The sequence below is a fragment of the Agelaius tricolor genome, unplaced genomic scaffold (assembly GCF_023055355.1).
Source record: "Agelaius tricolor isolate 1412-34295 unplaced genomic scaffold, bAgeTri1.0.p SCAF_17, whole genome shotgun sequence".
NCBI classification, from domain to species: Eukaryota; Metazoa; Chordata; class Aves; order Passeriformes; family Icteridae; genus Agelaius; species Agelaius tricolor.
The window spans coordinates 6,447,191-6,474,926 of NW_027269277.1; the positions used below are offsets into that span (position 1 = coordinate 6,447,191).

A 27,736-nucleotide genomic window follows, 5' to 3' on the forward strand; every position below is an offset into this window, starting at 1 on the left:
GCTCCCGCCAATCAGCGGCCGCTCCGCGCGCCGGTCCCGCCCCTCGGTGCGTCGCGCGGCGGCGCGCGGCCCGTCCCCGCTGGCGCGGCCCGTCGCGGTCCGAGGATGCGGGAGGCGCCCGCGCTGCCCCGCGGCCCCGCCGCCCCCGGCGCGCCCGGCCCCGGCGCCGTGCCCGGCTTCCTGGCCAAGCTCTGGGCCTTGCTGGAGGATCCGGACAGCGACGACGTCATCTGCTGGAGCAGGGTGAGGCGGCCGCTCGGGCCCGGCCCGGGGAGGCCCGCGCGAAGGACTCGAGGGTGGTGGGGGCGCCGGGCCGGGGCTGCGGAGCCCGGCGGGCAGTGGCGGAGGGTCCCCGGCTGCCCGGAGCGTGCCCAGCCCGCCTCCCCGCCCTCCTCGCGGGGGTGCGGGCGGACCGGCGTGCGCGGGGCCGTGCCCGGGCCCTCCCCCGTTGGCCGGGCCCCCCCGCGTGCGGCCCGCGGTGGCGGCGGGGCTGGCGCAGCGGGACATCCCCGGGGACAGCCCCGAATCCCCGCTCAGCGGCTCCGGGCGCGGCAAGGACGCTGTCAGGAGCCATTAACTGTCCGCTTTCCTTCCGGAGCGGGGACGGACGTGCCCCGCGGGCACAGGGCACGGACACACTGACCAGGCACCCCGACGCGCACTGTGTTTAGTTTTGTTCCCTGTCATTTTTAAATCCTTAGGGTTTTTCTCCACTTTTTTTCCAGCCGTTTGCCCTTTACAAAGACAAAGATGAAAAGAAACGCAGTATTTTTGTCCTCTTCATGAACAATACAAAAGTGATGCAAAAAGCTCTTCCTGTTTCCAGGAAGTTTGGTCTTGAGCATATTAAAAATCTGGCACTGCTGGTGTCACACTTACCCCTGGTCACCACTGGGTTGTGTTGTCTGAACTTTCGGTAACTGAGCAACGTTACGTGGTTATTTTTAGTGATGACATAGCATGTACAATGGAAGAATCTTGTCAGGAGCTGGGCAGGCTGATGAAAGGAGATGCAATCTCTTTAGTGGCGTGAATTCCATTGGGCTTGTGCAATGCTTATGTTTATTGGGGACAAAGGGAGCGGGCTTTTAGAAAAGTTTTGCTTCAGATTAAGATGAGTGTGTCAGGGCTTTAAGAAAATTCCCTGTTCAATGTAAGTGTTCTATGTAATTGTGTCTTTGAACTCAAACTTTTTAGTCCAGTCCCAAGTGTTCCCACAGACAGTTCATTTGGTGAAGTCTTTTGCTTTTCTCTGCTGTCAAAACAGTCTTTGCTGATTTATGATCTTCACTAAAGAGCAGCACCTTAGAAAAGCTGTGCTTATTCACTAACTGTTACTTCTGCTTGTTTCCTAGAATGGCGAGAATTTCTGCATTCTGGATGAGCAGAGGTTTGCCAAGGAGCTGCTCCCCAAGTACTTCAAACACAACAATATCTCCAGCTTCATACGGCAGCTCAACATGTGTAAGCATCAGCGCTTCCTCTGCACTCTGTCTGCCCAGTTCATGGCTAATGGGCTTTGGTTTGCATTTCTTTAAACAAGCAAACGGACTTGGCAACTTTTTCATCCCTAAAAACTTGAGCCCTGGCCTTAACTTTGCTTTGCAGAAGAAAAGATTGATGGTGGAGCGTGGTTTAGTGTTGGGTTTTTGTGTTTTAATTCCAAGTCCTTTTGAGTAACAGCTGAAGTAAGAACATGTGCTGGTGCCTAAAGGTAGCGTGAGGTTCCCTGAGCTCCAGCATGGCTCTTGCAGCAAACAGGTAAACAGGTGTGTACCCATGGGAGGGGAGGCTGTGTGTGCACCCTTACACCTAAATGTGAAAAAAAATTGACTGGATATTGGGGCTGCCACTGCTGTTGCCTGCTTTGCTGTGTGGGAACCAGAGCAGTCCTGCACTACATTTCTCATTATGTTTTCTCTGCTCAACTTGGGAGCATCGTGTGGCAGCATTGCACAGCACGTGTGCAGTGTGGCCAGGCAGAGGGGTGCAGTGAGGGTGGCTCAAGGGCCCAGTGCAGCATGCAGGGCTGCAGCAACCAACAGGAATAACTGCAGAAGCTTCAGGAACCAGTGGAGGGAGGAGAAACAGCACGGGAGGTGCTGCCTTAGAATTTCAGACTGAGAGGGAGGAGCTCTCTGTCCTTGCCCAGTAGGTTTGCCTGATCTCTCTAGCTGATGCCTGTGTAGGTTTTGTAACCTGTAGCACATCTGTTTAGTCTCTGGATAGAGGGTAGATGCTTCTGTTCGTGTCCTGTGCTTGTGTTTGTAAGATCCATCACTGAGTGACAGAGGATAATCCAAAGAAACAATCACCTCTTCCCTTGTAGCCAGGATAAATTAAAAAAAAAGCAAATATTCCAATGTAGCTATACAATGTAGTGGCAGCCTCCTTTTCCTGCTGGATCTATCCTGGCTTTCTAATAATGGTTGGAGTGCATTAATTGTGTTAAAATCTTGACTGAGGAGAGACGTGGACTGGCCTGTCAGCTGAATCATGCATCTCTACCCTGTGGTGTTTGAGCAGTGATGGAAATAGAACTGGCAATACCTTACTTTGTGCAGGCAGTCTAGTATGAAGAAGGTGCTCTGCTGCAGGTGTTTGCATAGGCAGGCAAGGAATTAACTTCTCTGCCTTGCTTTATTCTGTAGACCATGGTTGTCAGGGATAAAAGGGAAAGTGTACCACTCCTCTGCATCCACTGGGACATGATTCTGTTCAAGATGTCATAATAAATCTAATTTCTAACTAACTGTTATGAAGGCTTTTACGTGGCTGTGATGGTTTGGTCATGGCTGGCCTCTGCTGTGCAGCTGCATGTGCAGCCTGCCAGGGGCAGACAGTGGACATATTCTCCAGCTGTGAAAATCAGAGCAATGAAATCATTGAGCACCAGGAAAGGCCACCTTGGCTATTTTTCATGGTTTCTGCCCCCAGGAACTGTAGTGCAGTGGGTGTTTTGGTAGCACTGGACTTTTCTTAAACTGTATGTATTCCAAGTCAGCTTTCAACTGGAAGAAATGATTTGATTTGTTGATTTCCTCTCCACAGATGGTTTCAGGAAGGTGATTGCTCTGGAGAATGGTATCATTACAGCAGAGAAAAGCTCAGTCATTGAGTTCCAGCACCCTTTCTTCAAGCAAGGGAAGGCACACTTACTGGAGAACATCAAGCGCAAGGTACAGTCTAAGCACATATTTACTTCACTTAGTTACAAAAAGTGGCTTATCAGGTGTTCATATGGGTGTTCCAAACACAGCCAGCAAATACCATGGGAACCAAGGCAGCTCCCTCACCATGCCAGGCCAGTGCTTGGCTGGGCCTCCTTGTGGCAGTGCTTAGACAAAACCTGCTCTGCTCTTGGTTCTGAACTGAGGTAGGAGCATCAAACCACAGCCCTTCTCCACACAGTTCATATCTCTGATTGCAGCTTAGCATGGTCTGCAGGTCTGTCAGCATCTCCAGCTCTGAGAAAGGCACAAAGTAAAAAAAGCAAAAAAAAAAAAAATTCCCATTTGTAGCTCATTAAAAATTAGCAAAGACATCAGTAACCAGTTCATTTGGATGAGTTTGCTTAAAGGATATTGCTCCTCCAAAACTGTGTTGCCACTAAGCTACATCCTTATGAGCACTTTCTGCTTTTCTTTTGTCCGTTCAGGCCTTGTGTGACCTGTTTCTGCACAGATACTTATCCTCTATTGGCACATTACAGCCCATAATATCCTGAGGAAGAGAGTATCATGATACATCACGTTGACATTTGAACAGCAGGATCTTTTCTTTAGGCTCTTGTCAGGTGTGGCTGCATTGCCCGGGGCGATAAAAGCCCAGCATAGGCTGGAGAGGCACAATGATGTTTGGATTGATTCCTCACTGAGCTGCCCCTGCTGGGAGCCAGGATCGATGGAGTGGCACTGCCTGGGGCCTATCCCCCCCTGCTGCTGTGCCCAGCATGTCCCAGCCTGCACGCCTGGCAGGGCAGGTGCACCCTGACGTCAGGTGTGGCACCATGTGTCCCAGGGGTGGTGCACTGGGTGGAGTGTTCTAGATGGAAAGACAAAAGCTCTGCTCAGTGCCAAGGATATTCGTGTGAAGTGTTGAATAGGTTGGTGAGAGAGATTCTTTGTTGCACAGGAAATGTTAGTGATTTTTTTTGTAAAGACGTCATTAATTTCCTCGCTCTTCTACTGCCTGGAATGGGGCCATATTCCAGTATTGGCTCTAAACTGTATTTCAAGCCTCTGTCTGGAATGCTGGTTTGAATGCAGGACTTGCTTTACTTCCTCCCTTTCACTTTTAGCTCTGCTGGTGTTCAGACACCCTATCAGTCTTCACAGAATACCAGACTGGCTTGAGTTGGCACCTTGGAGCTCATCTCATTCTACCCAGTGCCATGGGCAGGGACACCTCACACCAGGGTGCTCCAAGCCCCATCCAGCCAGGGATGGGAATGGGACAGCCAAGTTTTCCTGGACAGCCTGTGACAGTGCCTCAGCACCCAAGGACTGGACACCCTGATTAGCCAGTTGGGGATTCTGAAGAGCAGTTCCTTGTACTTGGGCAGAATTTATATTGGCTCTTGTTTTTTTGGAGGCTAGCTGGCTGCATTTGGAATTTCCACCCACTTCCTACAACTTTTGGTTGTCTTCCCACAGAGAGGTGATGTGAAGAGAAATCAGACAGCCTTGAATTCTATTTGGGATGCACCCTGTGTACATTAGCATAATTTATTAACTGCAGCAAACAGCAGAGCCTCTGCTGCAGACAGGAGGAGAACTGTCAGACCCTTCAGTGCATCCTTTGCATCATGGCATTGTGTCAAGAAAGTAGTTAGTCATGTCTGAGAAGTGATTGCACAACAGCTGTGTTCTGTTCCAGCACAAAGGGATGGGATGTTGGTTTATAACACCATTGGTTCATTTCTGACCATTCCACTCCCCTTTGGAAGACAAGATGTGTGAGCCAACCTGCACAGAAGTTACCTCACACCTCAGCAGGCCAATACCACATTGGTGCTTTTATCTCCCCCATGGAATCCACATGAGAGGCTTTCACATCCTCCTTGGAATTTAGCAGAGTAACAAGAAAACTCCCAGCAGGCTGTAGGTTGGGAGGGACATCTGGTATGACTCCATGTGGCTCAATTATAGTCAGTATTTGGCAAAATGATGTTCAAAATTATGTCCACAAAAAAGTCCCAAATTGTGTTGCGGCCAGCAATGCTTCTGCTGCAGAGAGAATTGCTGAAGGAACTGGAAAATGTTTAATACAGAAGTGCAGGAAGGAGATGGTGAACTTTTTGCTCTTTGATGGCTTTTCCACCATCGTTTGAAGCAGCAGCAGCATTCACAGATTGTGCTGTGAGCAGAAGAGCTGTTTGGACTCTTCCTTTTGCAGACAAGTCTCCATAACTTTGGAGTGTCACTGAGCAGAGAGGTAGCAGAGGAAACACCAATAGGGGACTCTGCAATTCAACTGGTGTGGGATAAATTTTCGGATTGAGTAGGATGCATCTAACTAGACACCTTCATCTCCTGGTCACTTACTGGAAATTGGTTACTCCTTTGCTGGCACATTTACCCACACCTAGAAGGAATATGATCATCTTGTTCTTCCACTATCAGGTGTGGGGTTTTTTTGGCTGGTGTTCACTCTGTGACACTAGAGGGCAAACTGTCACCAGGCCTGGCAGGGAACCCCCAGGGAATGCCCTTTGCAGTCAGTGGTTTTTATTGTGAATTACAGCCACGAATCTGCTGTCTCCAGGTACAAAGTGCTAATCTCACGTTTTCATTGTCATCTTGTTTTGTTCATACAGTGCAGCCTGTCCTAAGGATTGGCACCTGTAGCAGTTGTGGTGTTTTGTGCCATGTAAGAATTGCAGTCTTAGCTGGTCTTGTATGGGGCTTGGTCCTGCCCTGCAGACTGGCTGCACTCTCCCTGCACCAAGGAGCATGCACTGTTTGTAGTAAAGTGTGTGTACCTATTCCAGGTGTCTGCAGTGAGAACTGAGGATCTCAAGGTCTGCACAGAGGATTTGCACAAAGTCCTGTCTGAGGTGCAGGAGATGAGAGAGCAGCAGAACAACATGGATGTCAGGCTGGCTAACATGAAGAGGTAGACTCGGCTGTTTCGGGGCGCTTATGCATTGAATGTTGCTTATATCTGATGGAGATTGGCTAAATATGGGTTTCATTTGAACTGGAAACAGGTGAAGCTGTATTTTTTCCTAAGAGTGCCCATTCCACCCCACACAACATTCTGAATCTTGTTTGGTTTTGTACTTCAGTTACAGACTGGAGATTTAGACTGGGTGTTTGTTGGCTGCCTTGAGATTTCACTCTGGTTGCCAGCACCTGTAGTAGTTTTCAGTTTTCATTTTTTGAATACAAACAGGGTTTGATGCAGTGAGGGACAATTGGTGTTTTGTTTTCTTTCTAACTGGAAGTGGACTTTGCACATCCTATCTCTGTTCTCTCAGATCCCCTTCGTATAGGTACTGGTAATTCATTCAGGTCATTGGTATGCCAGCATATATCAACCAGAGTCCAGGACATACCTTTCTCTCTCTCTGTTCCTTAAAAAAAAAAATAGCCAAGCCCTTTGAACACCACCTTTAGATCTGTCCTAAGGCTATCAGTGTTTGGAAACAGGCTGAGTGTAACACTAAGTCCTTATTCAGCAGCTTTGAGGCTTTGAAGGAATACCTCAGATCAAGATTATTGGTGGAGCAGCAGAGGATGAGGGTGTCCTTCTTAAGTGAGAGTTTCATGCTGCTGATGGAAAATGGAGTTAAGTTAACCCAGAGTTTGTTAGTGAATCGAATTAACTGAGGGTTAGTTATCCACAGAGGGAATGTTGCCATTGGTTCTGCAAGGTACTCTAAAAGTTTGAAAGCTGTAAAACTAGAGCATATAAAGTAAACTCTGTTCATCCTCTGTCTTCTGATTTATTCTGCATTGCAGAGAAAATAAGGCCCTGTGGAAAGAAGTGGCAGTTCTAAGGCAGAAGCACAGTCAACAACAGAAGCTGCTGTCTAAGGTACCATTGCAGCATCTTCAGTGCTACCATCCTTATTCCTGCCTCTGTGATACTTCATGGCATTCTTTGCTTATGTAGAATGACAAATGACACAGAGCTGAACAGGCTGTATTAATACAGCATAAAGAAAATGGTCACAGTTCCTGAGTGTCCCAGAAGTAGCACAGTAAAGAACCACGAGCAAAGCACTAAGGAAAAGTCATAGTAGGATGTCAGTGTGTGGAGACAGTGCATGGTAACAGGAGCCCAGAACTTGAGAGATTGCAGGCACATGGAACGGAGTCTGTGAAAGATCTTGGACCAGGATACACTTAGACCACTTGAGAAGTGAACTTGGAACGCAGAAACTGTAGGAGTTTGCACGCTGGAAAAAATTTTCTCTGGTTTATTCCTCAGCTGTTTCTGGTCTGGAATCCTCTAGTGACTTGTGCTGCTATATTGCATTTCAAAAAAAAAGCCAACTGTGCAAAGTGAGCTAATTTTTCTATGCAGTTTTTAACTCTTGCTTTATTCTTTAAAATACAATTGTAAATGTTTTTTTAAAATACCTGTTAATTTCTGTCATGTAACTATATCATTTTATAGTAAAATCTGAATTAAGAATTAATTATTAGGATTGCTAATTGACCATTTGGTTTTGGTTTTCTTTTGTCTTTCCTTTTAGATTCTTCAATTTATACTAAGTTTGATGCGAGGAAATTATATTGTTGGGGTCAAAAGAAAAAGGTAATTACTTGATAGGTCCCAGACCAGTGTCAGATGTGAATTGTAGGGATAAATCAGTTTCTATTCTGTTACAGGTATTTTTATCACTTGTATATTCAAACTTGAGAAAGCTGATGGAAGTTCAGTCAAGCACAATATAAGTATTTCCTCCTTATCACTAAAATAGGTGGGAAGGGAATATTCTATACATTTTCAATTCCAAAGGGCATAATTATCAGAAATTGTAAATCTCAAAATGTGTGCCCACGACTGACTTCTTCCACACCACAGTGTGTGTGTAGGACAGGCTGCCTGCAGTACCCTGCCCATCACACATTCCCAAAAGCCAGGCTGTTTGGGAGGCAGGAGTAACAACCATTACTGCCTGTCCTTGGCACTGCTGCAGCTCTTCCCTGTGGCAGGCAGGATGAACTAAAGCTCTGCTCTGTCCCAGGTCTCTCACGGATGCTGCGGGTGCTTCACCCTCCAAGTACAGTCGTCAGTATGTCCGCATCCCTGTGGAGAGTGGCCAAGCTGTAAGTCTCCCCAGGGACACAGGCAGTGGGTTGGACAGGATGATATACAGTGATATCAGTCTTCCTCATAGCTACAAATACCCTACCTTGGTAATCAAATGCTCTCCCTTTTGTAATGGGCAGCTTTAGAGCAACACTCTGGCTGTAAAATCATGCAAATCAGTGCAACTGGTCACAGATAAATTGTGAACTGGAAAGAGAAGCTGCAAGGAGAATGGGGCTTCAGTATGAGAAAAGAAAAGGTCAGAGCCTGTGGTTTACTCATTTTGTGCTGTATCTGCAGATGGCTTTTTCTGAACATAGTGCAGCTGAAGAGGATGGAAATGGTACAGGTCTGATAATCCGAGATATCACTGACACCCTGGAAAATGCCACCAATGGCCTCCTTGCTGTGGCACACACAAGTGGCAGAGCCAGGTATGTCCAAAATATATGAAGTATTTATGCCTGGGTTGATAACTGGGTAGTTCTGTCAATGTTGATGATCTATCTGGATTCTGGGAAACAGAATGTCTCTCTGAATGTCCATTTGTGCATGACAGGCCTGTTGTAGGCTTTCCTTCTGCAGCACGTAGCATTGGTCATTGTCAGAGCTCATGTCTCTTCAGGAGTCCCTGCAGGCCTGTGAGGCTGATGGGCATTGCAGGCTTAATTTGCTGAGGCTTTTCTGTCTGTTCAACAAATGAACACATACTTGACTTTTCAACTGAACAGGGACCTGAATGCATATATAGGTTTCTAATAATCCAAAATGTATATAGATTGCTTACAAATCAAGATGTATAGTTTTAACTCCAGTTTCAATATTGTTCTCATATCCTAGGGAAGGCATTCTCTGCGTGGCAAGAGATTTTACTGAAAACTATTTAGTTGTTAATGCCCAGAGTAAAATATGGAATCTGATTTGGAATCTTTTTCTTTCTAGAGTCTGTCTGTTAGGAGTTTCCCTCCTACCTAATTCCTATATACTATATTGCTGCTTTTTGCCTGGGAAAAAGAGATGTTTTGCTCTGATAGATTCTTCATCTGCCACTTTGCTGCTTTTTCAGTTTGTTACTTGAATCCTTGACTGGCCTAATCTTATTTAGATTTGAGATACTAAGCCTGAAATTAATAATAATGTGGTTGATAACTTCTGTGTGTTGTTTCTGTTTGGGTCACATTTTAGAGAGCCACAGGCAGCTCTAGATCCTGGCTTACCTCTTTGTCAACTATCACAGCCAAGTGAGTTAAGTTGTGCAGAACCTGTCCCATCAGTTCCTGTAAACGATGTCAGCAAACCCAGTGAAATAGGCACGGCTGCTGTGGAGCTCCACACTGCACAGCCAAATGCTCCAGAGGACCCTGTGTCAGTAATTGACTCCATCTTGAATGAGAGCAGCTCTGGAAACCAAAATGATCCTTTGCTGGACAGGTATGAACTTGTTTCTGAAAAGTGTTATGCTGTTGTCACCTTGTGGGATGCTGTCAGAGTTCTGAAGGGTGTGTTGTTTGGCACAACATAGGGAATTAGCTTTTGAATTGTCACTGACAAAGTGAATTCTCTACACCTTTGTTACCAGGGTTTGAAAAAGCCAAGTGTTGGCGCCACACATTGAGAAAGGAAAAGTGTCTTTGTCACCTTCATGGTGACATGTGCCTGACTGCTGGTGTGTGCATCAGCGTGTCCTGTCAGCCCACTGCTGTCACTGCCAGGTGCTGCCAAGCAGCAGGTGCAGGGCACTGATCTCAGGCTGGCATTGTGGGCACTTAGTTCCTGGTGGTGGATTGTCCTGGTGGTCATCTCACTGTACCTTTCCTTCTCTGCCCCTCATTTGTACAAAGCTGTTTCCCATGTGCCCTGTCAGATCACACAGATCAGGGGTGCAGGCTGTGGGTTCCTGCCCCACTGTGGCTGCAGGAGAGCTGTATCAAGGACAGAGCTTTTACCCTTGCTCCTGCAGCTCTTCTGCTGTGGTCAGCAGAGGTTGGAGGGTCTGGGGTGATGTCCCAGCACTCATGTCTGAAGGCCCTGCTCTACCTTCCCTCCTGGGCACTGCAGGATGTGGAGCAGTGCCTTGGAACAGCCCATTCCTCATGCAGGAAATTCAGTACAGGAGCACTTCATGGCACAGCAAGACATGCAGTGTGGGCACTGTGCCTGCAGCTGCCTTCTCAGGTTCTTCACTGTCCCTCATGTCCTTCCCACTGTCCCTGGAAACATGTCCAGTTTGGCAACAAGCCGATGTTTCAAAGTGGGTGGAATTCCTTCAGGCCCAGATTATTTCCAGCCCTTTGCTTTTCATTTATTGTCCCAGGGCAAAGCCATCAGACCTTTATTTAAACACAGATACCAGGGTACAGGCTGGGACCTGAGAACATTCACCAGACACTCAAATGAGGGAGGAAGTAGGTATGGAAGGAGGAACTGCTTTTTGACCTGGTAGCTGTAGCTGTGCTTGCTGTTCAGGAAGCCTTCCCTTGTACCTGTAGCTCAAAGAGCTGGAGTGACAGGTGATATGGGAATGTGATTTCATCCATTTGGCTATTCTGGATTGTAGGCAACCTTCCCTGTGGAGCCAGAGAAGGCCCTGCCTGCCAGCTGTGCCTTACAGTGCTATGTAATTCTGTCTTTTTAGAGAGGAAATTCAGGATTTTCTGAACTGCATCGATGCCAGCCTTGAAGAGCTCCAAGCAATGCTGTCAGGGAAGCAGTACAACTTCGGTGCCGAAGCGTTCAGCGACGTGAGTGCCTTCTCTCTGTTCCTGAGAAATACTGCTCAGGTGTGCTATGAAATGCTGCTAGTTTAGTTCATGTTGAAATGGGTAAGAGTCAGGAACATCTTGAAAAGCAAATAGTTACAAATAGAATTATTTGTAGGTATTCACAGTGTACAAGGTAATACTGGGAGTCTTTCCAGGTCATACAGGATTCCTGTTTTACAGAACTGAAGGGAGGGGAAAAAAAGGAAAAAAATTGCCTCATTTTCCCTTCTCAAGCCTAATCACATACCATCACATCCTGACATACATCTTTGTATTTGATCCATCTGGATGATATGGAGTGAAACTTAGCTGTCCTCCTGGAATCACTGGGAAATAGGGTGGCCTTTTCTCTTCCTGTGACCTCAGTTTACTGCCATAGCTTGAAGCTCTCAGCTGAAGGCCCATGGAGGTGCCACTGTCCCTGTGCCTCAGTGGAAGGAGCAGCTCACTGGGTCCTGCCTGCAGTGCTTTCAGGAGCTCTCTTCAGTTTTATTTCAAGAACTTCATTGGTTGACATATGATCTGATTTTATTTTCAGACATTTAATCCGGAGCTGCCAGCCCTGGATATGAACTTGATGGAAACTCCCCCTGGTATTGAAAATGTAAGAGTAAGATTGACTTCTGTGGTGGGGAGGACAAATGTGATGCTGGGAATTGAATCTTGCTTGATGCAGCTCAAGGGTGGGAACAGGGTTGATGGCACAGGGTGACACTGCTGGTTCATCTCATCCAGCTGACTCCAGCGTTTCAATTATCAGTGTTGGTTTGTTGGAATTTAGGAGGGATCTCAAGATAATTTCCAGTCCTACATTCCTAGTGCAGTCATACACTTGGAATGCCTGTCTAAAGGAAGACTAAAGGAAAAGTACTAAATGAAAACTGTAATGCAATATACTGTAGCTGTTCTGAACATAGCTCTGTGGGATTTCCTCAGAAGATACACAGAAGTTCAGCACAAACTTACTTCTCTAGGTCCAGTTCCTAAAATTGATTCATACTATTTAAAAAAAATCCTCGCAAGTGTTATTTTTGTTGTAGTCCTGAAATAATATTTAAACTAGTCAGAAGAGCTTTGACTACAACTGATATAAAATGCAGCTGTGTTTAAGCAGTGCCTGCAGAATTCAATTACATGATGAAATCATGTTTAACTGTTATCCCAACAAGACCCATTATAAAACTTCTGGTTTGGAAGGTAGAACAAATATTTGCTAGTCAAAAGCTTGTTTTGTTTAGTAAATTAAGTTTGTCTGTATTTTACTGTGCCTCCTGAGAGCTGCTGTGTGCAGGCTTTTGTGTGCAATGACAGGCTCACTGCTCAGTTTCTCCATCTCTCTTTCCTCCTCCTTTCACATCTAATTCTGTTAACCAGTGAGTAAAGATTTCCATTTTGTTGTTAAACATTCTGTCACAACTCTTTGTCTGCTTTGTTTCAGATGGCAAACTTGGCAGAGAGCACTGAAGGTCTGGGAGCAAGTGAGAGGGAAACAGCAGGAAGCAAAGGTGGGCAGGATGGAACACTGAGCTCTGTGGCAGCTCCAGTCTATTTGAAAACTGTATGTTGAAATTGAATTGTTGTAGCCTATAATAGCTCCCTCTTTGGTTTGGGCTTAAGCTTCTTGTGAAGACTCTGATGTTTCACTGATCTTGAAGCTGTGCCTCAGTCTTTAAAGGCCCATCCAGTGCCCTGAGGTTTTTCACACAGAAAACATGGATCCCACCTGTGTCCCTTTTCACACGAGTGCCACAGTGGGGAGCAGATCTGCAGATGCCCTTATGGCAGTATCTCCTGCACAGGCTGTGATCCCCCAGAGGCAGAGCTGCTCAGGTTTCCACTGCAGGGCTGCCATTGCATGCTGGGAGAGTCATGGGCTTGGAGTGGCCTTCAGGCACTGATGTTTCCAGGCACAGGGGCATTGGCTTCACTCTGACAGCCCTGGGGTGTGGGGTTTGTTCCAGCCCAGCTTGGGCTTTCCTGTAGTGCAACAAATCTGAAGCAACCTCTCCAGGTTTCCTTGCCTTGAGTAAGAGCCTTCAGTTGGTGAAACACTTTGAACTGTTTGTTTTTCCTCAGATATGCAGCTGATCCAGTACAGGGCCAACCCTCTGCTTTCCTTATTTGAAGAGCTGCCTTCAGGTGAAGCTGCAGGGAAGGCAGAGGATCCGAAAGACTTTCTGCTGCCTCCCCTGGAGGAGAAACCTGCTCTCCAGCCTCCATCAGCCAGTGGAACTGTGGTGCCACTTGCAGCTCCAGCAAGCCAGGCCGAGCCTCTGGACACTCTGGGAGTGGGTGATCCACCTCTCCTCCCAGAGGATGGGAATGGAGAGTATAAACTATTTCCACTCCTGCTTCTCAGTCCTGTTGCTAACTTCATAGATGAGGCCTCTGAGATAGAAATTTCCTGAACTCATAGAACATCTGTAACCAGCTTAATGCTATGGAATAACCACCAAAGGAGTGGAGCAGCAACAAGTGTGAGCTGGGTCCTCACCTGCTTCCTGGGGACCCTGCTCTGCACAGACAAATGGAAGTTCTCTTGCTGCAAGCAGGGAGCACATCTGGGAGAACTGAACACAAGCTCAGCAACAACAAGAGCTGGTGGAGTGAAGGCACCAGACAGAGGGGAAGAACAACAACCCTGTAAACATACCACAGTGTATTCCATAACTTTTTATCCAATATTCTTATTGCAAGAGGAAATCTGTTTGTATCCTGTTTGTAAAGTTTGGCTGGGTTTTTTTGTTGGGGGGTGGTGTTTGTTTTTATTAGCTGGATAGTAATGTGGTGTGTAATATTTTAAACCTGGGTTTTACTCTTTTTGGAGAGCCTGCTTCAATAGGTGGCTTGCCTACTGTTTGAAATTAAGTTGTTTTTAAATTTTGTTTTTAATTTGAGATTTCTTTTTTTTGATAGTTACTGGCTACGATTGTTTGCATCTGCTTAGATTACTTTCGTACTCCTAGATTTGCTCCTAGGTTTAGGGAACATTTTTCCTATGGAAAATGACATTTAACTGTGGAGTATTATTTTTTAACATGCTAGCACACATCCATTGCCCTGGATTGTAGGAGTTGTGGTAGGAAGTGCTTGCCCTCCTGTGTAGTGCTGATTTCTCATGCACATTGCATGGCAGTTCCGGGGTAACCTGCCCCCAGTTCACAGGTTGTGTGTCCTTGGAGATAGTCACTAGGACTGATTCACGTTTAGCAAAGGCCAGCAGCTGTCCCTGAAATGAGAAGGGGAGCCCTGGGGTGCCTTGCACTGACTCACATTAAGGTGTCTCTGCTGGTAGCAGCTTTTGTTCCCTGCCCCTGTATGGACTCAGGTTTCACGCTGCAGTTTCTGCCCGTGGAATCTTAAAGCCAAATCAACCAGATGCATCTGAGTCTTTTGACAATGATTTACATAAACTAGTGTCCACTTCACCAAAAAGTCATTCCCCCAAGTTTCTTTTGGCACTGTTTCCCAAGTTCTCTGAGCAGCTGCACTGTGGAGCCCAGCCCCAGTGTCAGTGGAGCAGCAGGGTGTGTGCTGGTACCAAGCATGTCACAGCTCCACCAGCCCACACAAACCTGCTCTGTGCTGAAGTGACAGCAAACTGCTGGGGCTGCAAGAGGCCTGGATGCAGGTAGAAACCCCCTTGGATAATATCACCTGCCAGCACAATTACTTTAAATTTTTTCCAGTTTTAGGAATTCAGACTACTTGCAGGCTTTGTTCTCTCTAATGTTCCTGATCTAATAAGTGCTGAGCTCTTCTATATTCAAGAATCCAAGGTAGATATTCTGAAGCCTGCTAGATAATGCATGTTACCTGTGCTGGCCCAACTTCATTGGATTTGTGCTTCACTGTCAAATCTGAGTTGCAAAGGAAGGTCCTGCTCCTGAGTGTGTAACACCTTCAGTGTCATTTCATTTCTGTGCTTCTGTACCTGTTCTTACCTCGTGACCCTTCTCATTTCCATCTTTTGAATTGCCTTTCGTCAAGTTTGTCTTATTCAAGCCTTCAGAGTCTTTCTTTCACTGACTTGTTGAGGTCAAGGGCTGAATAGTCTCAAGTTTTCAGGAGCTGAAGGGAGAGGGGGAGGTGAGCATGTTGTATCTGTCCCAGGTCAGGTTTGGTTTGTTAATTCCTTCCCAAAGGCCAGAGTTTTGCCAAGAGTGAATTAGTGAAAACGAGGCTTTTCTGGTGTGACAGCACCATGCAGACAACAGAGTTCTTTGGGAGGTTGATCTGTGCCTCTGACTCCCTGCACTGGTTGGACTGTAATTTCTGTGATGGATTAGTGTCCTGTTCCTCTGTCTCAGAGTCATCTCCCCTCAGCGCAGCTCACTGTCAGGTATTGGGTCTGAGTGCATCATGGGGTTTTAATACACTTTCTCTCTTAAGAAGCTAAGAAACCAAGGCTTACAAAAATTGCAAAAAGAAAAAAAAAGTTTGTAAATCTATGTGTCTGGTTTATGTACAGGTCCGGAAAAGTATTTGTGCAACTTTCCTAAGAAAGATTGCAATGGAAAGGGGAAGACTGAATGACAAAAAAAACCACATGCTGAAGTAATTAAACTCAAGAATTGCAAAAAGATCACTGTGTTTCTTGTACATTCTTTTATTTGTGTTCCTGTTTGTGCCAATGTTTCTCAAACCGGTTTACTGATTTCTCCAGAATTAAGACCTTTCATGCTCCTGGGTCATGGTCTCATGATGCAGCTGTTGCTGGTTCAGGATGAGGAAAAGGTGATGAGGAAAGCCTGGTGTCTGTTTCCAGAGCGTGGGAGAACAGCATCTGGGACTGGGTTTTTAAAAGGGTTGATGTGAAAGCTCAAAATACCGTGTGTGCTGAAAAATACACCAGATGTAGGGCACACCTGCACATATTCTCCACAGACCCCAGTAGGAAAGGCCCTCAGCTCCATAAGGTATGGATTAAAATATTCATTGCAGATAGTGAATGGAAATGGAACAGAAGGAAATGGAACAGCCCAGATCATCTGTAGCATCAGGCAGACCCCAGATCTGGCACCCCTGTGCAGACTCTGCCCAGGGTAACTAGCACCACAGGCATTACAGGTTTTGTGGGATTTTCCTTGAAGTAAGGAACTGTTGATCATTTCCACTGCCAAGAAAAGGGATCTTTATACAGAACATGCTGCTCTTCAGGATAAGGACAAGGACACAGCAGTGGAGTTGGCATGTGGAGCTATGGACAGACTCCTCTGCTGTGACAAGCTGGCTGAATCTGCAGCCCAGTGCGCCTCCAGCCCAGCCTGTGCCCAAGGGCCATGGCCAGGAACTGGGTCAGCAGCCCCCCTGTGCCAGCCCGGGTGGGGCCCTGCCCCCCTGCAGCCTGAGGTGTCCCCAGTTTGTCACCCCAGTTTGTCACCCCAGTTTGTCACCCGTGACCACAGGGGCCTCGCTGCAGCAGCCGCTTCCTTCCTTCTCCAGCATCAGTGCTCATGGCTGCTGCCTGGCTCCTTGGCTCTATCTCTGTGTCTGGGGAGGAAAGATTGCTCTCCCTTATCATTCACGTGCTGAGAATCCACAGAACACTCCCAGGCGTGGTGGGTGCAGACTGAGAAAGTGCCAGGTTCCTCTTGCATGCTCCTTTCAGATCTACTTTTGCACTGTTCTGACCCAGCCCTGCCCACACTGACCGTGGGAGCCTTGCCATCAGCTCACATCTCCTGTGTGCTTGCTAACAGCTTTCCAGAATACAAGAAAAACTGATTTTGCTCTGTCTCTTATGGGCTGTGTGATGCCACCTCATCCATCCATGCTCAGAATGTTTTGCTGCCTCCTAAAACAAGATTCTTGTTTTAGATGCCCAAAGCAGAAGGCAAGGGTTGCTGCCACAGTCACCTTAGCTACAGGAGCCTGGTGCTGCATTTTATAAAGGATAAAACTTTTCTTGCCACTGTTCCCCCCAGCCAACAGGGTAAATGTAAATACATGAAAAAATGTATTTACAGAAATATGTCCAGATCCTGCTGGTGATACACTTCTGTTGTGTTTTTACCCCAGCCAGCAATCAAGCCCCACACAGCCACTCGCTCACTCTCCCACCAGTGGGATTGTGGAGAGAACTGGAAAGGTAAAAGCTGGAAGACACCTGGGTTGAGATAAAGACAGATTAATAGTGAAAGCAAAAGCTGGCACACAAGCAAGGAAAAACAAAGGATTCATTCACAGCTTCCCAGGGCAGGCAGGTGTTCAGACACCTCCAGGAGAGCAGAGCCCCATCACGTGTAATGGTGACTTGGGAAGACAAACACCATCACTCCGTGTGTCCCCCCTCCTTCCTCCCCTCAGCTTTCTATGCTGTGATGTCCTGTGGCAGGGTCAGCTGGGGTCACCTGTCCTGGCTGTGTCCCCTCCCATCTCCCCTGTGTCCCCTCACCAGCATGGCCATACAAAAAGCAGAAGAGGCCTTGGCTCTGTGTAAACGCTGATCAGCAATAACAAAAAATCTCTATATTGTCAGCCTTGTGTTCAGCACAAATGCAAAACATAACCCCATCTTAGCCACTGTGAAGACAATTAATTCTACCCCAGCCAAACCACTGTCTTTGGCTTAGTTCAAGTCAATGGAGGCTTCTACCCTCCTCCAGCAAGCTGTTCCCTGCAAAGAACTTCCAATGATTTGACCTTAACGTGGTCTTTTCCTTCCTTGAACAAGTACATGACCACTGCAGCCCATGGCAGCTTTTCCTGCTTCTCCCTGTCCCAGTGGCTGCAGGCTGCTGTGGCATCTCATGGCAGATTCTGATGGGGGAATACAGGGCCACAAGGGAGGACCCCCTGTGCCACTGCAGAGCCAAACCATGTCCCACTAGCACTACAGGAGTGTTCACACCAGGGGCTGGGACTTGGTTGGCTGTATTAAATTAGTCTGATTACTTGTATTTGAGGATGTTGAATTTGGGTGTAACAACAGCAAAGGCTCATTTCAGTTCAGCTGAATGCAAAGAGGCAGAAGAGATTATTTTACTGGAGCAGAAGAAAAATTGAGAGCTGTAGAAAACAGCAAAAGGCAGTGAAATCCCTTGAAAGGGATAGTTCAGTAGAAAACAGTTATCTTAGACAGGGCTAGTACTCAATTACTGAATTATAGAGAGTAACTATAACATTTAATGAATAGTAATATATCATTACAGTAAAGAAACCATTATTTCATGGTCTCAAAGATTTTCAACTGGGACAAGTTCCTCTTTTTCTCTCTGGGCATCTCCATGTTCACCTGCTTCCCAAGTAGTCTGAAAGCACTGGAGGGATGTATGGCCCCAATCAAGACTTGTAATTGAAAACAATTAACCAATTAAACCAAGCAGCTAAATTGCTCTGTGAGAAGGGAGGATCCATCTGTGAGATGCAGTGGGATTGGTGGCTCTGATGTCTGCAGCTCTTGGGAAATCTTTGGTTTTAGATTTGTATACCTGAATTCATCCTCTCTTAAATGTGGTAGAGTGATATAGAGTATTTCAGCTGAAAGTGGCCTACAATAATCATCTGTCTTGCACTGGTAATATAAAGATTTAAGGGGTTTCATGAACCTTAACTTAAAGCATAGTAGTGGGTGTCACAGAAGCTGGTGAGAAAGTGAATTGTGAGGACTTAGATGATTCAGCTCCCTATGGGTTCTCTATCTGACCTCTGTGTGTGTAACTGTGTGTTAAAGCTCATTTGTCAGCAAGGAACACAAGGAGGAAAAGAGGAAGAAATGGTTACCTGGGAATCAAAAGAAGTAAAGGAAAAAAATTAAAAAACGGAAGAGGTCAGCAGAAAATACAAAAAAAACGTAGACGTAATTTTTAAACTTTCTTCTTCGCACCCTTCCTCAGGGTTTCCGCTCTGCCCACGCCTCTGGTGGTTACTGAGACACTTTTCTGATAAAGAGGAAGGAAGAACCAGCAACTGTTGTCCTGGATGCTCGGTGACAGAGTGAGCCCAGGCAGGGAAGTGTTCCTGATTTACCCCAGCCTGGGAAAGGCAAACCAGCCTGGCAGGAGAGGGAGCAGCCCTGAAGGAAGGATGGGAATGGTGCTGCGAGCAGCTGTGCTCCTGAGCTCCCTTCTCCACTGCAGCGGTGAGTCTGGGCTGGGCACGGGACCCTGCCCTGGGTGTGCTTGGCAGGGGCAGCTCTGTTTTGGGAAGAGCTCAGATTCAGTCCTCAGAGCGAGAGAAATGTCCTGAGACAAAGGCAATGGTCTGCTTTTTTACAGCAAAAAGAGTTGTAGGTTTCTTTACCCAGTGGTTTAAGTTTCTCGTGTTTGGCTCAGGCTGAGAGAATGGTGTGTTTCAGAAATGCAAATAGGCAGTGGAGAAGGAAAGTCTTTGCTGTTCCTCAGAAGCCCCAAGGGTGATGTTGGGGGCAGACACTGTCTGAGACCAGAGAGCTGCAACTTGGACTTCAGACCAACTCCTTCCCTCAAGCCTGAGTTATTGGATAACTCTGAGCCTGTGCTCCACTCAGTGCTGGTGGTGGCAGGAAAGCACCAGGCAGAGCAGGAGAGCCAGGCTGCACCCATGGCAGGAGTCAGTGCCCCGGCCATCAGCCACTTCCCATCTGTCTCATGCCACAATGATTTTTGGTTAACCCACCCCTGAGCAGCCCAACCCTCACCCTCCCCACTGCCTGCTGCTGTTTCTCATCTGGTGGGTTCTCTTTGCCAATGCTCTTGCCAGGGCTTCACCACCTCGGAGCTGCCTTCACCCGGGCTGCTCTGTGGCTTCATTTTCGTCTTCCTTTCTTCCTGCAGCTTTTCTGGAGCTGAGTGGCCCCAGTGAGATCAAAGGGGTCTGGAAGGACTCTGTCACTCTGCCTTGTGCCTATGTGCCTGTGGAGGACCTTGTGCAGCAAACCCTCACCTGGACTGTGGTGCATGACAAGGGTTCAGGTGCCATCATTCGGAGGGATGACTCCGGGGACCAGGTTCTCCTGTCTGAGTACAGGGACAGAGTCAGAATCCCAAAGGCTGCCCCAGGAAACGTGTCTCTCCTCATCCTGAGCCTGGAGATCTCTGACAAAGGAACCTACACTTGCCAGGTCACCTGGAGAGACAGCAACAACAGCCTGATAGCAAAGGAGATCACCACCACTTTGGAGGTTGTTAAAGGTAAATCCAAGAAGGATGCTGTTCAGGAGGGAAAGGCTTGGCTCAGGAAGGCTTTTGGGAATTAGAGCAGGTAGGCAGTGACTGTGTGTTTGCATGCAGAAGCACTTTGCTGATCAGTGTCAGCCTCAAGCAAGAAACAGCAAATAGATCAGAGAGAAATTCTGCCCAGGACACAGCATGCTGCAGCTCAGGGAGGACCTGTGGCTCCTCAAGGACCAGCTCAGCCCTGGCTCTATCTGTAGCCAATGGCTCAATGTTTCCCAGTGGAATGCAGCAGTGGGGAAGCCCTGGGGATGCTGTATTGCTGTTCTTTCACTAAAGTTCACCAGCATGTGCTTGCCCTCCCTCTGCCCAGTGTGGGGGGTTTATAGAGGCACAGGGCTGCAGACACTCGTGCAGTGTGGTGGTGTTTGCAGGGATCTTAGGATGAGGGAAGAGATGGGAATGTTGACACCATGTTTCAGAAGGCTTGATTTACTATTTAATGATATATATTATATTAAAATTATACTAAAAGAATAGAAGAAAGTATTTCATCAGAAGGCTAGCTAAGAATAGAAAAAGAATGATAACAAAGGCTTGTGACTGACTGAGACAGTCTGGAAAGCTGGACTGTGATTGGCGGTTAATTAGAAACAACCACATGAGACTAATCACAGATCCACCTGTTGCATTCCACAGCAGCAGATAATCATTGTTTACATTTTGTTCCTGAGGCCTCGCAGCTTCTCAGGAGAAAAAATCCTAAGGAAAGAATTTCTCAGAAAATATCATGGCTACAGTGCAGCATAGCTGAGCTCATCCTGTGCAGGGAGGCGATGCTAAAGCCGAGCTAAACCCTTCCTCCTGGGAAGCGAGAGCTGCTGCGGCAGGGGGACCGTGCCCAGCCCAGGCAGGGCTCCGTGACCCGGGCCCCTGTGCTCTGTGTTGCAGTGGCAGCCACCAAGCCCATCATCAGAGCAGCGGAGCCGGGGCTGACGCTGCCGGCCGGAGCCAGCACCAGCCTGAGCTGCGAGGCCGGCGGCTCCCCTCCCATCAGCTACCGCTGGTTCCGCCGCGGCCCGGCGGGCACGGCCGAGCCCCTGAGCAGCGGGGCCGAGCTGGCCTGGCCCAGCCTGCGGCCCTCGGACAGCGGCACGTACTTCTGCGAGGCGCACAACAGGGCCGGGGCCGGCGCCGTGCAGCGCAGCGATGCCGTGCGCCTGACGGTCACAGGTGAGTGCCGGGCAGCGCAAACCCTCTGCACAGGGGCCCGGGAACCGCATCCTCCTGCCCTGCCCGGCAAGGAGGAAATGCCGAACGCCTTCGGCACCCTGACACAGCCCTGCCCGCTGCCTCCAGCCTGCGTCCTTCTGCATTTCCTCGCTTCAATTTCCTCCTCTTTGAGGAACTGCTCTTTTCTGATGCAAAACCAGATTTCTACTTCAAACATTCATTTATTTATTCCTCTGTGGGTTTTTTGAAGTTCTCCCTGGCTCTGTAATGCTGCCCATTGCAATTCAGCAAGTTTAGACAAGGAGTCGGGGCTTTATTTGGAGAAGCAGGAACAAGGGAGTGGTAACTCAGTGGCAGAGCAAACCAAGCTGGCCTTTGCTCCCATCACCAGCTGCGTGTCTCAGGCAGACACACTGCACTTCATTCCAGGCTCTGGCACCTCCAGGCTCTGCAGGACAGAGTGTGACAGCTTGGACCCAGGGCTGCAGAGGCCTTTTTCAGTCTAATCAATTCCATGATGGGTGCCTGGTGCAAAACCTGCAGCTCTCCTTGGCTGGTGACTGGATCAGCAGAGCTGTGAAGCCCCTGAGGGCAGAGCCAAGCACAGGCACCTCCCAGTGGCCTGGGAAAGAGGCAGAGCCTGCTGAGCTCCCGGGCACCGAGCTCTGGCTGAAGCCCTGGGTGCTTTCCCCAGCAGTCCCAGCCTGGAGGGAGCAGCACAGGAACGGGCTCAGTGCTGCAGCTGCTGCCCCACGCTGCTGGCACAGCATCCCCCTCCTGTCAGCTGGGACGGGGCTGCTTCCTCCTGCTCCCGCCCGTGGGGAATTCTGTACCACAGCAGCATCACCATGGTGGTCAGGCCCCTGTGTAAGACTCTCCTCCCCCTCACCTTGCAGATGTGCCCACCACAACAGCAGCCCTGCAGAGGGATGTGGGAACCACGGGGGGACACCACTCAACCACCGGTCAGGGTGAGAGCAGTGACAGCTGCTGGCCGGGCTGGGGTGTTGGGGCAGTGTCTCACCAGTGCTTGGATGTGGTTTTATTGCTGGGGAACAGAGTCTTGGCACTACTGAACTTCAGTCCATATGCCTCAGGTTTTAACTCAGATGTTTCTGAAAGTAGATCTTCTTCCCTCAGTTTCCAATCTTTGCAGGGCTAATACGTCTCTCCTTTGTAGGAGAGACTGAACGTGCCTTAGGACAGCTAAAAATGCCTTTTCCTAAGCTGCAGATCATATGGAATGGGATGTTCTGCGTTTGGTTCTTTTCTAAAGGGTTTTTTTGCTGGTTATCTGATCCTGAATAGAAGCTGCTCAGGGGAGGCAGGTCTGGTGTCTCCAGTGGCAGACACAAGGAATGCAAAAGCTTCCTCTGACCCAACTGAAACCACGTACTTGACCAGGGACAGCTGTTTGAGGGAGGCTTGTGGTTTCCCATTTGTTTTTGTGGCATGTAGGAATTTTTGCCTGGACTAGAGCAGGCCTGCTTGTTGGATTATGTTTCATTTGCATTTATGGTGCATTTATGGTGTTGGATTTATGCTTGTTGGATTATGTTTCATTTACATTTATGGTGCCCCAGCAATCATGTGGGGATTGTGGAAGCTGGGGGAAGATGTTGGCAGGTGTTTATTGTTCTTGCAGAAAAACCTCAAACAGAGCTGGTGTCTGGAGGTACCTCAGCAATCTCCTGGACTCCATGGGGCTCTACCACTACTGCAGGTGTGTGTGTACAGACATGCAAATGCACACAGGTACCTGGTGTGTGTCTATGCAGTTTGGTTATACATAAATATGTATATATACTATATATAGTATCCATCTAGTGACCATATGGTACTCCAGGTACTCTCTCTATAGTGTAGAGTACACATAGTGCTCATTTCTGCAGTGTGCCTGCTTTCACTGCCTTGTAAAGGGGCTGGAGGCATTCACTTCTGGTCCTACAGCTCGAATCCCAGATCTCCTGGTGCTAAAATGAGGGCTGGAAATGCACAGTCAGACTTTAACTCATGTTTGTTTTCCAGATCTGCCCATAACAGCAACAACTTCTGAGAATGGTGTGGGATATCCAGGGAAGAATGAAACAATTCATGGTAAGAGCAAAACCAAGCTGAGAAGAAGATTAAGGACCCAAACCAGATGCTCTGTAGTCAAAATTAATATTCTGCCTTTTTAGCTGCAAATTGCATTAACAGCTGTTCTCAAAGGACCCTGATAATTTATGGTGGCTCTTTTAAAGATTCTGGATGTTTTTATGGAAGAATAAGAAAAAAAAGTTGACATGTGGGGCACACAGAGTTGTTGCTGTGTTGCTGTGCTCCTGAGCAGTCAGTCCATTTTTTATCTTGGACTGTCAAAGCTGAAACAGCAGAAAAACTTCAACGTGTGCCTCGAGCCAGACCTACACATCCTCCAGCTTTTGCAGCATTGTGAATGGTTTAGACACTTCCCAAACAGAACTGAACAGCATCCTCGAATGGCAAGCTTTATTTCATGATATGCAGTGCAATTATCCTGCCCAGCTCACATTCCTTGTGACCTCAGCATGAGCTGGACACTGTCTGTACAGCTGGAGTCCCTTGCTGAGGTGTACACAGTGCTGGGACACACAACTCCCACTCAGAGCCACAGCACCAAGGCTCTGTGGGGACACAGCCCCATGTGCTCAGGCAGGGCTGGCTCTTGGGGACATGGTAATGTCATGTCCCTGCTGCTGCTGTCACCCAGGAGGGCTCCCCTCTCTGAAATTCCTCTGTTGTGTTGCTTTAGGGTTCCAGAGGAATGGCTTGTCCCTGTACCTGGTCATCCTGATTGCTGTGGTGTGTGGTGCTGTGGTTTTCCTTATCATCTCTCTTATCACTTGTGTTAGAAGGCCCAAAGAAGGTGAGTAGAATGTTCTGGAAAACCTGAATGTTTTACTCATGCCCAGCATGGCTTTACCTCTGATGGGTTTTGGGGCCTGGAGCAGAGCGTGCAGCCACCAGCAGGCAGGAGATGACACAGATGGTGGGAGACCCAAAGAGGCAGAGAAGTCCTTGCAGCCAGGAGGGTCTTCCAGGCTCCAGCTGTGGGGCTGGGGCAGCAGCAGCCCTGGTGCTCCTGAGCTGCTCCCTCCATCCCTGCCCTGCAGCCCATCCCAAGGTGAGTGTGTGGCTCTCTGCCACAGAGCCTTGGGATGGGTGTTTCCCACTGCTCCTCACAGACATCCCAGGGCTCAGACTCACCTGCCTGGCCAGGTTCACAGTTCCAAATCTTTCAAGTCTCTGGCAGAGGGTTCATCCTGTCGTGCTGCTGGGAAGAGCCTTTGGCAGCAGCTGCTGCTCAGCAGTTCCTGTAGTTGGCACCCAGAGGGAAGAGGTCACAGTCAGTTCTCCCTGTTCCATGTGAATTTGTTTCCTCTCTGGTCTTTAGTCACTGGATCCATTCACTGAATGCTCTGTCTCTCCTGCACTGCCACCAGAAATCCCCTTGACCAAATGTTCCTTGAGCCCCCTCCTCACCAGCTGTGCAGGGAGCACACAGATGTGCTTTGGGCTTTGAGATCCCACAGACTTCATTTCCTCCTTTGTTTTGCGAATGATCTTCCTGTGACTCCATGCTACCAATTAATAATAAAATTGTCAGATATTTCTTTTACCATTTTCCTTATTTTTCTTTCCTTTTTTTTTTTTTTAAGGAATCCAGAATTGCTACTTTCAAAACTGTTCTTTATTGATTTCTAATGAATAGAGAAACTGGGGAAACCTGTGGAGTTCTGGTTTCTAACCTCAACTTTATCTTTGACGTTGGGTCAAAATAACCCAGTAGTGTGATAGCTGGGTTGGTTTTGTTTTCTTGGACTGAATCCTGGGAAACTGAGTCATCACCCACTTGACATGATAACCAAGGCTGTTATTTTTGTTCTGTCTTGAGAAGTCATTTTCTTAAACCAAGAAGTTAAACAAAGGAATTCTTTTTTAAGGAATGTAAATGCAAATTATTGACACAAATTCTGATTTTTTTCTTTTCCAGCTCAAGTCTATGATGTAAAATTGTGAGTATAACCCTTTATCTGGCACATAGATGAGTCCTGGGGGGAGGTATCAGAGCAGAAACAAAAAGCACTGCTATTAGCTGTCATAATGAAAACCCCCTTAAGCAGTCTGGGTGAAGAGGTTCACAGTTAGCTCAACAGCACATTGCAGAATGGCTTGTGGGCTTTCCACAGCAACAAAGAATGTGGGAAGAAAGAGCTTTTTCATGGCAATATCAGAATTGTAGAAGTGAGCAAGAGCTGCTTGTTGACTCCTAAGCCCAGGGAGGGCTACTGAAGATGATTGCCAAGGCTGAATTCTCTGTGTTTTTCCAAGGCTAAATTCCCAGTGTTTTTTCAAATGCAAAGGAAAGGAACTCCCCTTCTAGAGACCACTGGTTATACTCTGATTTATCCTGAAAACATCCCTGGCTGAATTTTTCTTCTTCTAACCATAGCTAGGAAGGAAGTTGTAGCTATTTCTAAATGCAGGTTTCACATCCTGATCTACTTGTAACCAGTGGAAGTTTTACTGAAAAGCCTGATAATAGAAGGAGAACCATTTCTCTAGGTATAAAGTGCTGCTGACCTGAGTATTACAGTGGGAAGTGCCAGCATCCCAGTGCTAGGCTTCCCCAGCAGTGTGTAAGGCAGAAGTTTAAGTAACATTTGAACCCTGAGCAATGGAACAAATGCTGTGATGACATTTGTTCTCAGGGGTTCTATCTTAATTTTAAAAATATTAGGTACCATAAGCCAGACAGTGGATGTGGGCTGTTTTCAGTTCTCAATTTACACTTCCTCCAGTTTTTTTTATAAATATTTATTTCTTTTCAGCAATTATCTGATTGTGCAAGAAATGGTGGTAATCCTCTCATTGCTTGCACGCCCTTTGCTGTCTCTCCCTGGAAACTTTCTCAGGGTTGGAAGCAATGCTGCTACAATGCCAAAGGTTTTTCTGCCACCAGAAAGCAAAGGACAAAATTCTCTCCTTCAGAAAATTGCCATAGCCCAGTGGCCCAAGGTTACATGGGTTTGAGTCAGACCATAGTACTGCTAAAATCCTGATGGTTGGAGATGCTTTGTTCACTCTGGTTGCTATTCTTTTTGCTTTTTGATTTCAGCCACAACTCGAGAGCAGCAGCTTCTTCCAGCACAGGTCTCTATGAGGAACCCATCTCTGCCACTGAAAACCACTATGTGATGGAGCTTGGGGAAAACAAAGTCTCTGAAGAAGTAAATAAGAATGTGTCTGGCTGTGTTGCAAACCCCCAGGAATCTGAGTATGAAGTAGGGGACACTTCCTGAGAACCAACAATGCTCTGCAGATACCAGTCCTGAGGAGCACCTTCACCCAGACAAAATACATATTTATTTTCCCGTCTGCCCCTGATAAATAGGTTGGACAAGCAGTGGTTGCTCTCCCTTTACAGTTTCTGCAGTGAAAATGCAGGAACTTCAGTTACAGACTGCTGTACAGAATTTCTGATTTTGTTTTCCTTGATTCCCGTTCACACCTCTATCCACTAAAGCCCTTTGAATGCTGCACCAGGCAGGTCCCAGACTAGGAGCACTGTGCTGAGCTTCCTGCTGTATCTGGCCAAAAGGACCAGTGTTTCCAGCCTTTGTGTGGTGGCAGGAGAGCCAGCACTGAGGGCTGCTCAGCATTCCCCTCCCCGTGGGTGAGCAGGGCAGGATTGAGGCTGGCTTGGGAATTGATGGCTCTTCTCCTGCCCACCTGATGCTGCACAGATTTAATATAAGAGATATTTTATAGAAACAATGGAAGGCAGACTAAAGCCAAGAGAAACTCAGGAACCTGCCACACCAGGAGAAGCAGTGCAGGAAGCAGGAATGTGCCCTGCTGTCCTTGTGCTGCCCTTGATCCCCTGCACAGCACTGCAGGGAGGTCCAATGTGGTTAAACAGCAGTGTTATCCTGGCTGGACAGCCAGCACCAGGATCTGATGATATTAAATACAGCTGTTGTAAGGCTAACTCATTAAACTGAAAATAATCCCATGAATTCTGGTCTCCATGTCTTTTGTGTCTGCATGCACTGTGGGACAGCTGGACAAGGTCCAGGTCCTGACTTGGTCTGGGATGTAGCTGGGCAGAAGAGCAGCTGCTGTGCACCCTGGGCAGTGGCAGAGGATGAGCTGAAGTCACAGTAGCTCATCTCTGTGGTGGTGTTCACAGGGGTCCCAGGATGAGGGAAGAGATGAGAATCTTGACTCCATGTTTCAGAAGGCTGATTTATTATTTTATGATATATATTATAGTAAAAGAAAATTATATATTAGAACTACACTAAAAGAATAGAAGAAAGGATTACATCAGAAGGCTTGCAAGGAAAGGAAAAGAAT

At 47.5% G+C, this 27,736-nt stretch overlaps 2 protein-coding genes across 6 annotated transcripts; both read left to right on the forward strand.

Annotated features, from left to right (window-relative positions):
• The first annotated feature begins 37 nt into the window (after positions 1 to 37).
• Positions 38 to 15,612, forward strand: LOC139597211 (heat shock factor protein 3-like). 3 transcript variants are annotated; one of them, XM_071442264.1, is made up of 13 exons: positions 38 to 243; positions 1,356 to 1,464; positions 3,052 to 3,179; positions 5,993 to 6,117; positions 6,966 to 7,041; positions 7,706 to 7,767; positions 8,201 to 8,282; positions 8,566 to 8,699; positions 9,451 to 9,696; positions 10,901 to 11,045; positions 11,566 to 11,631; positions 12,466 to 12,585; positions 13,104 to 13,256. In XM_071442264.1, exons 1-13 carry the CDS (start codon positions 106 to 108, stop codon positions 13,113 to 13,115), a joined length of 1,443 nt encoding a protein of 480 aa, XP_071298365.1. In that variant the 5' UTR covers positions 38 to 105; the 3' UTR covers positions 13,116 to 13,256. The 3 variants fall into 3 exon arrangements, with proteins under 3 accessions (XP_071298365.1, XP_071298363.1, XP_071298364.1); XM_071442262.1 differs by having other exon boundaries at positions 39 to 243; positions 12,466 to 12,532; positions 13,104 to 15,612; XM_071442263.1 differs by having other exon boundaries at positions 41 to 243; positions 10,901 to 11,006; positions 12,466 to 12,532; positions 13,104 to 15,612.
• Positions 15,613 to 18,957: 3,345 nt separating this feature from the next.
• On the forward strand, positions 18,958 to 27,396 carry LOC139597212 (V-set and immunoglobulin domain-containing protein 4-like). 3 transcript variants are annotated; one of them, XM_071442265.1, is made up of 9 exons: positions 18,958 to 19,110; positions 19,784 to 20,140; positions 21,074 to 21,355; positions 22,252 to 22,326; positions 23,001 to 23,078; positions 23,384 to 23,452; positions 24,129 to 24,242; positions 25,371 to 25,392; positions 26,496 to 27,396. In XM_071442265.1, exons 1-9 carry the CDS (start codon positions 19,056 to 19,058, stop codon positions 26,677 to 26,679), a joined length of 1,236 nt encoding a protein of 411 aa, XP_071298366.1. In that variant the 5' UTR covers positions 18,958 to 19,055; the 3' UTR covers positions 26,680 to 27,396. The 3 variants fall into 3 exon arrangements, with proteins under 3 accessions (XP_071298366.1, XP_071298367.1, XP_071298368.1); XM_071442266.1 differs by lacking the exon at positions 22,252 to 22,326; XM_071442267.1 differs by lacking the exons at positions 22,252 to 22,326; positions 23,001 to 23,078.
• The last annotated feature ends 340 nt before the right edge of the window (positions 27,397 to 27,736 follow it).